This window comes from Nicotiana tabacum, chromosome 21 (assembly GCF_000715075.1).
Source record: "Nicotiana tabacum cultivar K326 chromosome 21, ASM71507v2, whole genome shotgun sequence".
In the NCBI taxonomy this organism is placed as follows: Eukaryota; Viridiplantae; Streptophyta; class Magnoliopsida; order Solanales; family Solanaceae; genus Nicotiana; species Nicotiana tabacum.
In genome coordinates, this window is record NC_134100.1 from 13,535,669 (window position 1) to 13,552,478 (window position 16,810).

The 16,810-nt window shown below is 35.6% G+C and overlaps 1 protein-coding gene across 4 annotated transcripts; it reads right to left on the minus strand.

Moving 5' to 3' along the window:
- Window positions 1-5,269: 5,269 nt before the first annotated feature.
- On the minus strand, window positions 5,270-15,882 carry LOC107767996 (uncharacterized). Of its 4 annotated transcripts, none has more exons than XM_075242442.1 (7): window positions 15,660-15,882; window positions 15,124-15,241; window positions 14,934-15,019; window positions 14,392-14,474; window positions 7,023-8,432; window positions 6,772-6,940; window positions 5,270-6,070 (listed from the first exon to the last, which is right to left on the minus strand). In XM_075242442.1, the coding sequence occupies exons 3-7, from the start codon at window positions 15,010-15,012 to the stop codon at window positions 5,433-5,435; spliced, it is 2,379 nt and encodes a 792-aa protein (XP_075098543.1). In that variant the 5' UTR covers window positions 15,013-15,019; window positions 15,124-15,241; window positions 15,660-15,882; the 3' UTR covers window positions 5,270-5,432. The 4 variants fall into 4 exon arrangements, with proteins under 4 accessions (XP_075098543.1, XP_075098544.1, XP_075098542.1 ...); XM_075242443.1 differs by lacking the exon at window positions 15,660-15,882 and adding an exon at window positions 15,342-15,641; XM_075242441.1 differs by lacking the exon at window positions 15,660-15,882 and having other exon boundaries at window positions 15,124-15,641.
- Window positions 15,883-16,810: the final 928 nt, after the last annotated feature.

Genomic DNA, 16,810 nt, shown 5'->3' on the forward strand with positions numbered 1-16,810 from the left:
CACGTGGACTAGTCAAATGGTCAGAACACGGTAATCAACCAAGAAGGCACGGGCGACAACAGATATGGAGAGAAGAAAGTTAAATAGGCACGAGTCGCTATTCAAAAGGTACGAGTTTCGTACCTATATAAGTCATTTAAAACCCGAAGATCGGAAGGGATTGAAGATATGAATCTGATGACGCACAAGAGTCCAAATTCAGCATTAAATATTAAATATGTTAGAGAATTTGTATTTAATAAGAATGATTGAGTAACGTTTCTTTTAATGTCATTTATTGCTCATAATTTCCTCATTAAGACAAAGGCATTATACCTTCTCCTAAAATCAACTATAAAAGGAGAAGGACTCGACATCTGTAAGGGGACAAGAAATATTATTGAGATTACACTGAAATACAAAGTCAAAAGTCTTTTATTATTTTCGTCTCTAGATTATCAGTAACCCGAATTTCTTTATATTTCTAAAGCTTTGACCAAAGACTCAGACTTTTGGTTAAACAGTTGTTACCCATTGTATTGTATTGTATTGTTACTTTAAATACGATGTTTGTTTTGATTGTTACTTAAATTTTATTGTATCGTATCGTTAAATCCGTCGTTACATAACAACGAAATGTGTCACTTTATGTAACGACAGATTTGGTGTGGTCGCTTCGTTACCTTGTCTTTTTCTTTCAATTTCACCCTTTTAATGTGGCGGATATTGAGTAGTGATGTCAGATTCATCTAAACTCAATGTTTTCGATGCGAAATATAAATTTATATAAAAAATTTATTAATATATAACAAATAATAGGTATAAATTCATAAATTTAAAAATACAATACATTCGGTGCGAAAAACTTTAAAAGTTTGAAGTCACAAAATTAAAATCTTAATTACGCATGTGTCAGCGTTTGCGTTAATTTAACTAGTTAATCAATGGATGAATGTTGTTTGGTTTCTTTTTTCCTTTTTGTTGGGGTCCAAGAATCACTCAATATATTTATTTGATTCACCCTAGGTAGATTAATGATAGAATAAAACACTCTTTAATTATCAATTTAAAAACTCTATAATGGTGAATGAATTGCTTTGAACCATCCCACCACATTCTTGATATTAACAAATGTAGGGGTGGCAAACGGGCAAGTCGGATTGGATATGGTTCGGATCGAAAATGGGTAATGAAAAAACACGTAAATTATCCAATCCGACCCATATTTAATACGGATAAAAAATGAGTTAACCGGCGGATAATATGGGTAACCATATTATCCATTACTTCTTGCATATGATCATTTTTGGGAGAATTCCTAGTCTTCCTAACTTGAGGAACCCCCAATTTGAGGCTTTACAAATATAAAAGTTAGAACCATTGGTTATCCATTTTCTAAATGGATAATATAGTTCTTATCCATATTTGATCCGTTTTTAAATAGTTTATTATCCAACCCATTTTTTAATGGATAATATTGGTGGTTAACTGTTTTCTTTGAACCATTTTATCATCCCTAAACAAATGCAGTGGCAGAGCCACCTTATCCAAGGGGGGTGTTAACTGATATCCTTTTGTTCGAAAAATTATACTATGTAGCTCGGTAATTTTTACTTGTTATGTATATATTATTATACGTGGAATCCCCTTGACTTTTTCGTATGTTTACTTTTTTGACACCATTTAATAAAAATTCTGACACTACAAATGCTTCTTTCACCAAATGCAAAATAGTGAAGTAGCCAAGTAGGGATTTTAGTGTTATTGATATACCATGACTTGACTTACATTTAGCTGAAATTTACCTATTTTTTAAGCTTAACAGAATAAGAGTAACATGATTACTGACCTTATTTGAATAATAAACAAATAGTAGAACTACTTTCTGTTTTTATGTTGTGAGCCTGTGGGGCATATGTAGCCTCAACATCACATTACTATTTCCTATACACTGTAAATTTTCGTGAGGCAGGTCCGGTGCATCACCGACTTTTGACATCGAGTGCGCTTCCACGGCACCGCCGCATCACGTGGCTGGGCCCAGGGGTGGGCCAAAGTACAATTTACAGGTTTGGCAGAATTCAAAAGTTTCGGTTTAAACGATGTATTTATCTTAAAAATATATTGAATATGTACAAATTATTAATTAAGAACTCAACAATTCAAAATGATTAGAATTCTGAACTCGTAAATTTTAAATTCTGGCTTTATTCCTGGCTGGGATAGTGTATAAACCCGATTAGATAAGAAAGTTAGGGAAAAAAGGACTTTTAAAATTTGCGGTCTAAAATAAGTTTTACATATTTGTATAGCTAAAAATTATCTCACTGAGAGTAAAATAAGAATTTTAAAGTTAAACTTTTTCTAATTTTAGAAAGGTAACATTCTTTTTTAGACAAACAAAAAAGGAAAGTATGTTACATAAATTGCAACGGAAAAGTAATTCTTATTGCCTCATCGGGTCTATGCACTATTCAAATCGGCATATTATAATTTTGAATTTATTGAACAGTTACCTATATGGAAAAAGAGTAAGGCTCGAGAAAGTAAATAAGGGGTCAAGAAAAAAATTAAGGGAATTCGAGAGAAAAGTTAAATAAAATGTGACATTGAGATTTTGAGGCTATGCTCACAGAAGATGTAATAGCACATGTACTATTACTGTTACATCCCAGCACTAGCTGTTAGATTTGGATGAGTCTTTGTTAAGTTATTTTAGGTTGTAATTTTGTATTAGTTACGTATTTTTTATCTTCTTCAATTAGTTTGTTTTTATATGGATCATCTATTACTACTTTTTAGGAGTTATTTTATACCGATTATTGTTTTCTACTTTCTAGGAGTTTGCTTAGCATAATTGGTTTCTTTCTTATATAAATTGTATTGGAGGCATTTTTATTCCAATTTTTTGCTTTTATATGATATCAGAGTCAAAACCATACCTTAATAAGTAAACTATCCAAGATCCTTTTTATTTTTGCGCTCTGCACATTATTTCAAACACTAATTCAATTCCACCCATAGGCTCATTAAATGGATTTTTTCCTATCTATACCATATATGAAAACTTATTACTAAAAATGTGCATATTTCCATTATTACCCGCCATGTTTATATTTTTCCTACAAAATTTATATCATTCATTAAATACCCAATATTAAGAGCTGATTCCTTCCAAATTAGGAGCCTACAAATCTGGGATAAAATTTTGAATAGCTTATTCCTTCCAAATTAGGCGCCTAAAAATTTGGGACTAAATATTTTTTCATATTCACATTAGATTTGTTTCCTCCTTTTTCTGCAGGCTTCTCTTTCCTCATTTTTCACGTATTTCTGTTTCTCTAAGTATATACCAGTCTTCCCTTTCTAAAGCTCAGAGTCTTTTTGATTTGGTTCTCCTCTTTTTTCTTTTAGGAATGACTGAGCATATTTAAATATGCAAGGCTCTGTTTTCGTCAACTATTCGAAGGGAGGAGCTCTTGTTCTTGACGGGAGTGAGCTGATGCGCTTGGGTCAACAAATTTTCTACAAATAAACTACAAATCAGTTTAAGTATGTATAAAGCAATATTGTTTTAATGGTATCTACAAATTACTATATTTATACTACAATTAAACTGCAATCTATATTGAAAAAAATGTTGACTACAAAATTTTCTCCTAATCTACAAATTTTCTACAAAAAATCTACAAAGAAACTACAAATCAGTTTACGTATGTATAAAGCAGTATTGTTTTGAAGGGTATCTACAAAATTACTACATTTATAGTACAATTACACTACAATCTATGTTGAAAAAAATGTTGACTACAAAATTTTCTCTTTATCTACAAAATTTCTACAAATAAACTACAAATCAATTTTTCCAGGATTGATGAAGAACAAAACAACAGAAGATGCAGAAGATGGGCCACCAGAGTTGCTCTTTATTCATGGTGGCCATACAAGTAAAATTTCTGACTTCTCATGGAACCCATGTGAAGACTAGGTCGTCGCTAGTGTTGCTGAAGACATTATACTACAAATCTGGCAGATGGCGAAAAACATCTACCACGATGAAGATGATATACTCAATGGGTCTCATCCCTGTATTTTTTGAGAAGAAGAAGGAATGGAGAAGAGAAAGAAATAGGAGGGGGAAAACGAATGTGGTCAGATCTTAGGAATTAAGGGGAAAGAGAAACGTGGGATATATGAATACCTTTAATTAAGGAGTAAAAACTGCCCATTAATTAGACCCTTAATTAAGTATGGTATAGGATTGGTAATTTGGTATACGGGTTTGTAATTAAATCAAACCTTAAACATTGAGGGTAATAAGTTTTCATATATGATATAGATAGGTAAAAATCTCTCATCAAATACACATGCTTTTCATTCCAATACTTTGCTTTTTTAGGATCCAAAATCTATAATTCGCTCAGTTTCTTTTCTTTCTTTCTTTTTTTGCCTTTTTTTGTTTAGCTACACGAATAAATATTTAGCTCCTTTGGTTGATCAAGATCTTGTAATAATAAAAATATTTCTCAGCGCTAACCAAAAATTAGTAGCCCCATGTCCAAGACCAACATGGCAAAGTTATATTGAGGAACAATATGTTTTATCATTGCATCAATAGGCTCAATACACCACAGCCCCACCTCAAGTTTTACGACTTTATAACACACTTGACTTTCTGAAGTATCACCTAATATTTGATTCTCAATCTCAATCTTTCTTTGGAGGCAATGTTGGTCTAATTAGCCTGTCCAAATAGACTCTTAATGTGGTATGATATTGTCTGATTTGAGCTAAATCTAACACGGTTTTCTCAATAAGTCTCACTCAATTAAAATTATCCTTGTACCTTATATGCAAATTATTTTCTTATCAACTTCTAATATTGGACTTTGTCTACACATCTAACGGGAACGACCAAAGAGATAGCAGCATCATGGTTCCATGACTGTAATTCGACAAGCATAGCGGACCTATACACAGAGAAGAGAGGTCACCAGACCCCATTAACCTCGGCAAAATTCTAGATATATATATAAGTTGAAAATGTGTATATTTTGTCTGGAATCCTTAAGATCAAAAATCTAATGTCTGCTCATATGGCCCCACCACCTTCAAATTCTGGGTCCACCGACAAGTTACCATTACTTCCCATAGTCCATGACTCCATGTTGGGATCAACAAGGTGGGAGTTGGGACTCATTTATTTCTTAGGCCAAACGGTAAAAATAGTTTCACTTTATCTACTATCACGTTGAATTGTGCGAGCTGTCTCATCTAAAAGATTAAGATGTTAGCGAGTTGACACTTTCTGTTTATTTATTTATGCTTGCAACAAACATAATAAGATCAGAAGTTCCAAAACTTTTTCATGAGAGTCATCAGAAGCACCCCTTTTCCCCTTACCTCAGAAACTTACAAATAATAGAAATATAGAAGAGCAAGACAGAACAAAATTATGGCTGCATATCATTGATCATATCATGAATAAGATCACCAATAATCTGGTATTCAATATCTTTTCCGACAGCATTAACATCTTCATCAACTAATCCAGTCCAAGGCATAGATTGCAAGTCTCGGGCTAGTATAGTTTCGAGAGATTGAGATGACATATCAGATGAAGGGTAAACATAAACTCTGGCAATTTCCCATACACAATCTAATAACTTTTTTCCCCGTAGAGGTAGAGGTCGTGCAGTCGGAACAATAGTACTTTTCATATAACTCAAAACTGTAGAAGGTACTCCAAGTACATCCGGAAGCATTTCGTTCATGAAATCACACAACAACTTGTGATTAAACTTCTGGAATTGATCACTTGTACATGCTTCTTCAATATCATTTCTCTTTTTCTTGTAAGACGTTTCGACTTCTTCAAAAACTTGGTTGCTGACTGGCTTTCCGAATGGATCCCATTTTGATAGATATTTATCACATGAACCATCATATAAACCAGAAGCAACAAGAAGATCTCTAACGAATGATTCAGCTGGATCGTCAATCTCCATTATCTCCTCTTCGACAGACTGCTCATCAATCATTGACTCCTCAGAGTCATAAGTTTCTAGCTGATTCAATTTCCTCCTTAGCTCTGTGTTATGAAAGTTACAAAATATCATTAACTTCGTTAAAACTTCAATGCAGTTCTACATTTATGATATAGTATTTGAATTAGTAGCCCATTCTTGGGCAATCGAGAAAGGCACTAAGTTAAAAGTGCAACAAAGGCATGAAATTCTTGGAAAATCATCAAGTGTAGTTAATAATCCAAGGCAACTGTGTTGAATCCCACATTGGCTCAAGATGGATAACTTGGACTCTTCATATGGTCTTGGACAATCCTCACCTCTTGAGCTAGGCCCAAGGTCCGTTTATCACGGTATTAGAGTGAGGCCCATCTCATTATTTACCCAATGTTGGGCACCAATCTTATATTGTCCATGCTCCAGATGTCCAATCTTGGGCATGTGGGGAAGTGTTGAGTCCTTTGTCGGCTCAAGATGGGTAAGTTGGACTACTTATACGGTCTTGGACAATCCTCACCTCGTCAGCGTCCGGGAGAGTGATCCCACATTGGCTCAAGATGGATAACTTGGACTCTTCATATGGTCTTGGACAATCCTCACCTCTTGAGCTAGGCCCAAGGTCCGTTTATCACGGTATTAGAGTGAGGCCCATCTCATTATTTACCTTAAGTCCATCTCATGTCAAATGGTAATCATGCCTGAAATGTATCATAAACTATGAATGCAGCTAGCAGATGTACAAATTTAGACAAGTTTTTACTTATACCATTCAGATTAGAGCTTATCTCTTTGAAAACATGAGGCATTTCACTATCATCCGGCGGATGTATATCTGAGGTTGATGATGAGCTGAAACAATCTGTTTGCCTCCAAAATTCTTCATTAGTAGTGCTGCATACAGATGCAGGACTTGGCGGGACTTCAGTGGAATTTTCCTACAACAAAAATAAAATAGTAAAAGTTAGATATCGATACCATATTTGAGATCTAAATTCCAATATATTTGAGGCTTCTTACATGAAATTTGGATGCAACAGTTGGTGTGTTTAGAAGATCTTTCATGTGAATTTGTTTGTTTCCATTTGATTCCTCCAAAGATTGAATCTTTCTACCAAAGAGCTTTCCTTTAAGTGCAAAACTATATTTAAAGCTGGAAACCTTTTCTCTAAGGTTGAATTTCTCTTTTCTGCACTTTTTGATGTTTATTTTGACCTTCTCAGAAGCTTCATGTTTTCGCCTAATATGAGCCCCCGTCAACATATGTTGATCCTCTAGGAGAAGCTTTCCGAATGATGATCGCGATACAGGAGCAGACAAAGATCTAACTAGGTTCCTATGAAATAGTTCCTGGTCAAGCATTACATTATTACTCAACTCTTGTCTGAAATATCTGCTCTGCATGTCTGATTTGTGATCTTTCATATCGTCCCTATGTCTCACTTTACTAGCAATATATCTGCTTTCTTCAGCTCTGCTCTTTTCCAAAAATCTCCTTTTATCTCTATTGGTGAACTCAGAAGAACCATTCGCGTCACATTGAATTTCACTTCTATAAGACCTCATTGATTTTGATCGAGGTAGAGTCGTTCCAACGTCCCTAGTAACACTCTCTCTCACCTGTTTTGCAATAGACTGAGCTATCTTCTTTGCTTCTGATGGCTTTTCGGTATAAGACGTACCAATGACAGTAGTGCTCCTTCTCAAACTCTTTTCATGCAATTCACATTTTAGTCTTTCCTTAACCTCCTGAAGAAATTCTTCTATGCTACTCCCATCTTCGGATATGCCAGGGGAACTGGCCCGTGATTCTTTGCTATCCCCCGTCCTATCACAAACAGGCCTCAAAATTACAATCTTTGTAGGAGTTGAAGAAACATCAAGTCTCTTTGAGTTCGCGTAAAGAACCAACTTTTCCTTGTTCAGGCGTCGTTGTGCCAACCACTGATCAGTATTTGTGCCAAATTCAACAAACTTTGAGCATTCCTTAAACCTTGTTGCTTGCCATGCTTCAAACTCCTTCTTAAACTTTTGTAGTTCCTCTTCCTGTGGATGTTCTCGGGGTTTAAGTTTGTTGAGCTTCAGGCTCTTACTCCGTCTGTCAATATTACATGCTTCATTGTGATCAAACGAGTTGAAATTCTTTTGTATCGAGGAATGTGTTCTGTGATCAAAGGAACCTTTTCTCAACCATTCCTCTCTGGGAGGATGTCTATCCATCATTTCATTCTTCTTTTCGACCTTCTTTGTTGATGGTTTTGTATCCACGGATAACATATCTAAGCCCATCAGACGGGCGACAACACTAGGTGCATTCTGTCCTGAGTTTGGAGTACTTCTTGATAATTCTTCACTGATCAGTTTCTTCATTGGAGCGTCATTGAAATAACAGTTGTTCTCTGACCAGTCATTTGTCATGTGATAAGTGCACTGTATTTGAGCAAGTAATGAGTTAAATTGCAAAAGCTCAACCAAATGAGAACCAAATATCTCAAAACTTTCATTCAAAGCCTAATTTCACTCTTGTGATATATCAAAGAAATAACAAACTGTATTCAAAACAAAAAACCATATATTAATTTTTTGAGACACCATAAGCAAAAGGAAACCAACGGTAAAAACTTACCCGCACCGGGTGTTTACACCAAACCAATAGATATATGACATGTGTCTTGCATATGGACTTCAATCATTTAACCATGGTAAATTATATGCATTCTCATCTAATTAAACTAATTAACCATGGTGAGTTAATATAGTTTGGTGTAAACAGCCGTTGTGGGTAAGTATTTACCGAAACCAAATGATATGTAAAAGTTGACAGACATGTAGAATGTGAATCATCTTAAGTTCAAAATACCAATGTTTTTACTGCATGACTTCTCCTTTCTGGAAAGCTATGACTCCACAGCACCTAATGCATCTATTGTGAAACTTAGGATTAAGTTGACAAAATGATGATCAAAGAGAAGAACCAAAAGCTCAAGAAGTCTCCAAATTTCCATTACCAGACATTGAGTATTTTGTCATCCTGAACTTGCAAAATGCTTAAATAGTAGAAGATGATCGCAGGACGACATTGTTGCGGAAGCCAAATGTATAGAGTGTGAATAAGTCACAACTACTATACCAAAAATTATGACAACCACCAAATAATAAATAAGACAATAAAACAATAATAAAGGGAACACCAGAATTTACGAGGTTCGGCTAATTTTGCCTACTCCTCGGACACAACCAAATATTTTATTCCACTCCAAAAATACAAGTGAAATAATACTAAAGAGAGAAGATACAAATGCCTTAAATAGATGAGAAGGCAAATGAGAGGTGTGTTTCAATCCTAAACATTAGGCCTTCTTTTATAGGGGAAAAATCCCCCCAAACTTAACTCCCAACCAATGTGGGACTTTGGCATTTTGCCAAACTTCAACAAATCTCCACCTTGGCAAAATTCCACATTTTCAATTCTCTCTCAATAACAAATTTTGGTTGTGTCTTCATCTTCAATCTTCAGTGTTCAACAATGTTGATCAAATCCAAACAATGTTGAAACTTGACCGCAGTCACCACCTTTGTCAGCATATCAGCAGGATTCTCTGTAGTATGAATTTTCTTCACCGTGACTCCACCTTCTTCTATGATTTCTCGTACGAAATGATACCGAACATCAATGTGCTTCGTCCTTGCATGATAAACTTGGTTCTTCGCTAATTGAATAGCACTTTGACTATCACAAAAAATTGTGATACCTTTTTGTTCAACACCAAGCTCCTTTAGCAATCCTTGAAGCCAAATTGCCTCTTTCACAGCATCTGTAATAGCCATGTACTCTGCCTCTGTTGTAGACAAAGCAACTGTTGACTGCAAAGTAGACTTCCAACTAACTGGTGCCTTTGCAAAAGTAAACACATAACCAGTAGTTGATCTTCGTTTGTCCATATCACCCGCAAAATCTGAGTCACAATATCCAACTACAAACTGATTGTCTTCCTGCTCAAAAACTAACCCGACATCTACAGTATTATGAATATACCGTAGAATCCACTTCACAGCTTGCCAATGCTCCTTTCCTGGATTGTGCATATATCTGCTAATAACTCCAACAGCTTGTGAAATGTCAGGCCTTGTGCAAACCATTGCATACATCAAGCTACCAACAGCATTTGCGTATGGTACCTTTGACATATACTCTCGTTCAGCTTCATCCATTGGCGACATAGTAGTACTTAGCTTAAAATGGGAAGCAAGTGGAGTACTAACTGGCTTAGTCTTGTCATCTATGCCAAAACGTTGAAGTACTCTCTTCAAATATTCCTTTTGAGATAAACAGAGTTTCTTTGAACGTCTATCTCTAATTATCTCCATGCCAAGAATTTTCTTTGCCTCACCCAAATCCTTCATCTCGAACTCCTTCTTCAGTTGAATCTTCAACTTATCAATTTCTTCCGAATTCTTGGAAGCTATCAACATATCATCAATATATAGGAGAAGATATACAAAGGAACCATCTTTAAGCTTGTGCAAATACACGCAATGATCGTATTTGCTTCTCTTGTACCCTTGCCGCAACATAAACTCGTCAAATCGCTTGTACCATTGTCTAGAAGATTGTTTCAATCCGTACAACGATTTTTCAAGTTTGCACACCATATTTTCTTTTCCAGCAACTTTGAATCCTTCTGGCTGAGTCATGTAGATTTCCTCCTCCAAGTTTCCATGTAAAAACGCAGTTTTTACATCCATCTGAACTAGTTCCAAATCCAATTGTGCTACCAAAGCCAACATAATTCTAATGGAGGAATGTTTTACAACTGGAGAAAACACTTCATTGTAATCAATTCCCTCCTTTTGAGCATATCCTTTGGCCACCAATCTTGCTTTGTAGCGAACATCTACTTGGTTAGGAAATCCTTCCTTCTTTGGAAATACCCATTTGCACCCAATTGCTTTCTTTCCCTTCGGGAGATTGGCCAATCTCCATGTATGATTCTGATGAAGGGACTGTATTTCATCATTCATGGCAATCCTCCACTTATCTTCTTCTGAACTTTGGACAGCGTCTTTATAAGTAGTAGGAACATCATCAGCTACAATTGAGGTTGCACAAGCAACCGTCTCTATGAGACGAACAGGTTTCGTTATTGTTCTTTTTGGCCTGCTGGTTGCTATTGATTCAAGTTGTTGTTGAGATTCCTGAGTTGGAATCTCCTCTACTGGCTCTCCTTCCAGAGGGTAATCTTCATTTGTTTCCTCCTCTGCTTCTTGTGTAGGAAAAATAAATTTTCCCTCAAACTCCACCTGCTTAGAAGCACCTTCATTTTGTTTGGTATCTTCTGTTACCTTATTTACCATAGCAAATTCATCAAAGGTAACATCTCTGCTGAATATTACTTTCTTTGTCATAGGGCACCATAAGCGATATCCTTTGACTCCAGAAGTAATTCCCATAAAAATAGCCTTCTTTGCCCTTGGATCCAATTTTGACTCCGTCACATGATAATATGCAGTTGAGCCAAACACGTGCAAAGAGTTATAATCTACAGCAGGTTTTCCGTACCATTTTTCAAATGGTGTTTTGCCATCAATAGCAGCAGATGGTAGACGATTAATGAGGTGACATGCATATGTAATTGCCTCAGCCCAAAATTCTTTGCCCAAGCCAGCATTGGACAACATACACCGTACCTTCTCCAGCAAGGTCCGGTTCATACGTTCTGCCACTCCATTCTGTTGTGGTGTATGTCTAACAGTGAAGTGTCGGACGATGCCATCATTTTCACAGACCTTATTGAAATGATCATTTTTGTATTCACCTCCATTGTCTGTGCGAATACCCTTGATCCTCCTGCCTGTTTGATTCTCCACCATCGTCTTCCATTTGAGAAAAATTCCCAGCACTTCATCTTTGTTTTTCATTGTATACACCCACACTCTTCGAGAAAAATCATCAACAAAGGTTACAAAATAGTGCTTCCCACCCAATGAAGGTGTTTTGGAAGGACCCCAAACATCAGAGTGTACATAATCCAAAATGCCTTTAGTATTATGGATCGCTGTACCAAATTTAACCCTTGTCTGTTTCCCTTTGACACAATGCTCACAAAATTCCAAGTTGCAAGCCTTTACTCCTTTTAACAATCCTTGATCTGATAGAGTTTTCAAGGATTTTCCTCCAGCATGTCCCAAGCGCATGTGCCATAGCTTGGTTGCTTCTGCCTCTTTGTCGTCACTGGATGTTACTGTCGCTGTCCCAATAACTGTACTGCCACGATAGCGGTACATATTATTATTCTTCCGATTAGCCTTCATTACCACTAGTGCACCGGAGCATACTCTCATCACTCCATTTTCTGCAATGATTTTGAACCCTTTTGATTCTAGAGCTCCCACAGAGATGAGATTCTTCTTCAAATCCGGTACATATCGAACATCTATCAATGTTCTGATCATTCCATCATGGTTCCTTAATCGTATTGAACCAATGCCATATGAGGTAAGAGGGCTGTTATCCGCTGTGTGGATGACTCCATATTCTCCTTCTTGAAATTCCATGAACCAGTCCCTGTTGGGACACATATGATAGCTACAAGCCGAGTCCATCAACCATATATCTGATGATGTTGATGACTCTGTTGTAACTAATGAGAAGTCTGAATCATCACAATCAGCTACATTTGAATCCATAATGGCCTTTCCATTGTTATGTTTGGCCTTATTCTTCAACTTCGGACAGTCTTTCTTCCAGTGCCCTTTTTCTCGACAAAAGGCACATTCATCTTTGCTGGGTCTGGATCTTGACTTGGATCTTCCCTTCTTTGTCCTCGTTTGATTTTGAGGACGACCCCTCACAAATAGTGCTTCTCCTTCTCCGCCCTTCTGTTTTTCTCGCTTTCTTTGTTCATAGCTGTACAAAGCCGAACAAACTTCTCTGAGAGAAACTTCGTCATTTCCATGGAGTAGAGTAGTTTCAAGGTACTCGTACTCATCAGGAAGTGACGCCAACAACATCAAGGCCAAGTCACCATCATCATAAGTTGTATCCATATTTTGCAAATCTGTAACCAACTTATTGAAACTGGTGATATGTTCATTCATCGTGGTACCAGGAACATAGGTGAAGTGAAACAGTCTCTTCTTCATGTACAATTTATTTTGACTGTTTTTCTTCAAAAATTTATCCTCCAGTGCTTTCCATAATTTACTTGCAGAAGTTTCCTTTGTGTATGGATATTTCTGCTCTCTAGCAAGGTAGGATCGAATGGTACCGCAAGCAACACGGTTGATAATTCTCCAATCTTCTTCTCCAATAACATCTGGTTTCTTTTCTTCAATGGCCAGATCTAGCCCTTGTTGAAAAAGGACATCTAGAACCTCGCCTTGCCACATCCCAAAATGTCCGGACCCGTCAAATATTTCGACCGCAAATTTCGCATTTGACACAATTCTTGTCATAAGCGAAGATGCCAATGATGACGTATTGTTGACACTTGATGTAGATTCTTCTTGTTTATTGTCTCCCATCTTTGACACAAATATTATTTAATAGCTGACGACACAAATCAAGATTATTTCCTTTCTGGTGTGGAAGATCAGACTAAGCTGCAACCACAGAGCATACTCAGACAGAACCTTGACTCAGTTACCAAGATAAATCTTTTCTGATGTGGAAGATCAGACTATGCTGCAACCACAGAGCATACTTAGACAGTACCTTGGCTCTGATACCAATTGTTGCGGAAGCCAAATGTATAGAGTGTGAATAAGTCACAACTACTATACCAAAAATTATGACAACCACCAAATAATAAATAAGACAATAAAACAATAATAAAGGGAACACCAGAATTTACGAGGTTCGGCTAATTTTGCCTACTCCTCGGACACAACCAAATATTTTATTCCACTCCAAAAATACAAGTGAAATAATACTAAAGAGAGAAGATACAAATGCCTTAAATAGATGAGAAGGCAAATGAGAGGTGTGTTTCAATTCTAAACATTAGGCCTTCTTTTATAGGGGAAAAATCCCCCCCAAACTTAACTCCCAACCAATGTGGGACTTTGGCATTTTGCCAAACTTCAACAGACATGAGACGGGAGAAATTCTAGCTTCAATTTTGTTTATTAACCCATAGACCTATCACTGTTTTATCATAAGATTGTGACAAATAGTTCTCATTTCTCTTTCGAGGCTCCATAAGGGGCGAAGTTACAGCCTTTGACCACCCTTAGGTTTTAGAGTATAAAACATATATTGAACACCCTTGGAAAAATTCCTAGCTTCGCCACTGGACTCCATATGGTAAAATATAACCCTGTATCAACTAAAAGAAGGTAAAGTAACCAAAATTTTGATAAATTCAGAATAGCATAACAAAATTGTTACCAGCAGATCGCTATCACCTTCAATGCAGAAGCTAGGGGAAGCCTCTACTTGCTGCTCCAATCTATTTCGAGGAGCCACCTCACCTGCAGAATTGATGAATGTATCATAATATTTCTAGTCAGTAAGTAAAGAAGAAAAATGAAATGAAAGTACCCTACTTCAGGATTTAAATGATCATTCTGTTGACTAAGCTAAGAAAGACTATGAACTCAACTAAATTAAGTAGGTCAGAAATCTCTCTGATCCTTTAATCGTGCAATCATTCTTCGATATTGTTGGTCAAAAATCATTGCGAGAAAAGGAAGAAAAGTTGATATTTGTAAGTTTGAAATCACTAATAAATACTCTCAGATTCATTAACTGTTTCTGTCAATTCGACATGAATGTATGGCCACTTATCACTCTACCACTTCAATTTGGAACTTCCAAAATCAGGATATGAGACAATTCATTAAACTTGTAGAAAGATGACATCTTTGAAAATTATTACTGTCACAACATTAGCCTACACTAGTTGCAACTAGAGAAATGAAAACACTTACCCTCATTTCTCTTATCCGAAAGAAACTTCCTCGTCGTCCCTCCTTCATTAAGATCAATGAGATCTGACAATCTCACCATTATGCAGCTGCCCCACTCCCCGCCAACCCCCACCCCACCCCAAAAAAAAGTCCTTTCTTCAAATCCCCACGACACCATTTTTCACTGTCAAAACAGTTTTCACCGGCGCACTTCTGGATTAAACAAAAATCTGCTTTGTATATAGGGTGTCCACTACTAATATATCACTATTTTACCGATCTTTACGTTGCTGATGACCCCTCTCGCTATAGCATAGGTCCGTCTTTGCCTGCAGATACAATAAGAAGAAATGAAGAGATTTATCAGGTGAAAAAATATTGTGTAGGGAAAAAGGAGATTTGAAGACAAAAAAAGGCATAGTTCTTCACTTAGTATGCTGATTGAGGGATAACTAACTGCAATTATTTTCATAAAATGAAGAAACTATTGTGGTCTATAATGCAACTAATAGTCTCATATATCTAAGGCAACAAATAAATTTACTAAAAAGATGCTTATATGCAGTGAATAAGTTTTTTCTTTCTCCTTTTCCTAATAGGGAGCGCTTCCCCTTTTTAATGGGCTCTACGTTGCGCGAATTCAGATTAGTCAGGTTATTGAGTTCCGGATATTGAATGGTTAAACAAAAAAAAAAAGATTCTAATGCTAAATTAGAGAAATGTGAAGAAGTAAGAATATGTACTGACAGAAAGAGAATTGCAGAACAACTTATTTAGAGAGCTCTGCAGTTGACGTGGACTCATGAATGAAGGAGGAGAAGAATGGAGAATTGTGAAAAATTTAATATAACTCCATCAAATCTTAATAACATTATTTAAAAACAGAATTTAAGATAACAGCATAGCTTAACGGTCAATTAATTTGGAATGGATAGTGGAGATGAAAGGTTCTAATTTTGGTAGAGTCAAATCAATCATGCGTGATTTCTTTTTGTTTGTCTAAAATTTTGGTGGATAGTGTTATATATATTGGTAGAATATAATAGGAAGTGCACACAAACTGACAGAAAAGTATTCCTATAAAAAAAATTATTAGTAATAAATTTGACTACACATTGCATTAGTTTTAGGGGAAAAAGAAGTCATTGTTGAAAATTTCATTTAAATCAATATTAAAAAAGGAATTACATAGTATGAAATATTACTAGTGAGGAAATATATCAAATGTTTAAATATAACGAATTTTTAAATGAAGAGAGTCGTAGTAGCATATACTGGATGAATTAGTTAAATTGTGTGTAAACTGATCTAGACATCACAGTTGTCAAAAAAGGAAAAAATAATTATTTGATTTTATGATGCATATTAGTTTAGGTTTTTAAAAGAGAGAACATCTCAAGAAAGTTAATTTGATAAAAGAACATCACATTATATTTAAATTTTAAAAAGATAGATAAATATTATGTGAAAATAATATTAGAAGTAAAATGGTGTCCAATAATATTAGTTCTAAAATCAAGACTGTGGTAAAGACTATGAGAATTAGAAGAAATATATATAATAAAATAAAAAAATAAAAAAGCATTGCCTTTTTAGCGTGAGAGTTCATTGATGCAACCATATCCTCCAGAAAACTAATGTTGTTGTTCTACCCCAAAATTGAAGTACAAATTTTCTTCCTATGTCCTTTTCTTTATTATCGTTCACTTTTTTTTCCAATTTAAAAAGGGTTAGAATCAAGTAAGTACATTGGACCACAAGGAGTAAGGTATACGATCTTTACAAGAAATATATATATTTAGCAGCTCCCAAAATAATAGCCGATAAAATATATTTTTTTTGTATGTGTTGTATATTATTACATATAATATATATATATATATATATATATATATATA

What these genes read in the sequence shown, in the direction of transcription:
- LOC107767996 (XM_075242442.1), bottom strand. Translation starts at nt 15,012, where the DNA reads ATGGTGAGATTGTCAGATCTCATTGATCTTAATGAAGGAGGGACGACG. An exon ending in AAGGTGATAGCGATCTGCTG is followed by an intron (nt 8,433 to 14,391) that starts GTAACAATTTTG and finishes GCTCAAATACAG; the next exon opens with TGCACTTATCACATGACAAA. An exon ending in GATAAGCTCTAATCTGAATG is followed by an intron (nt 6,071 to 6,771) that starts GTATAAGTAAAA and finishes TTCATAACACAG; the next exon opens with AGCTAAGGAGGAAATTGAAT.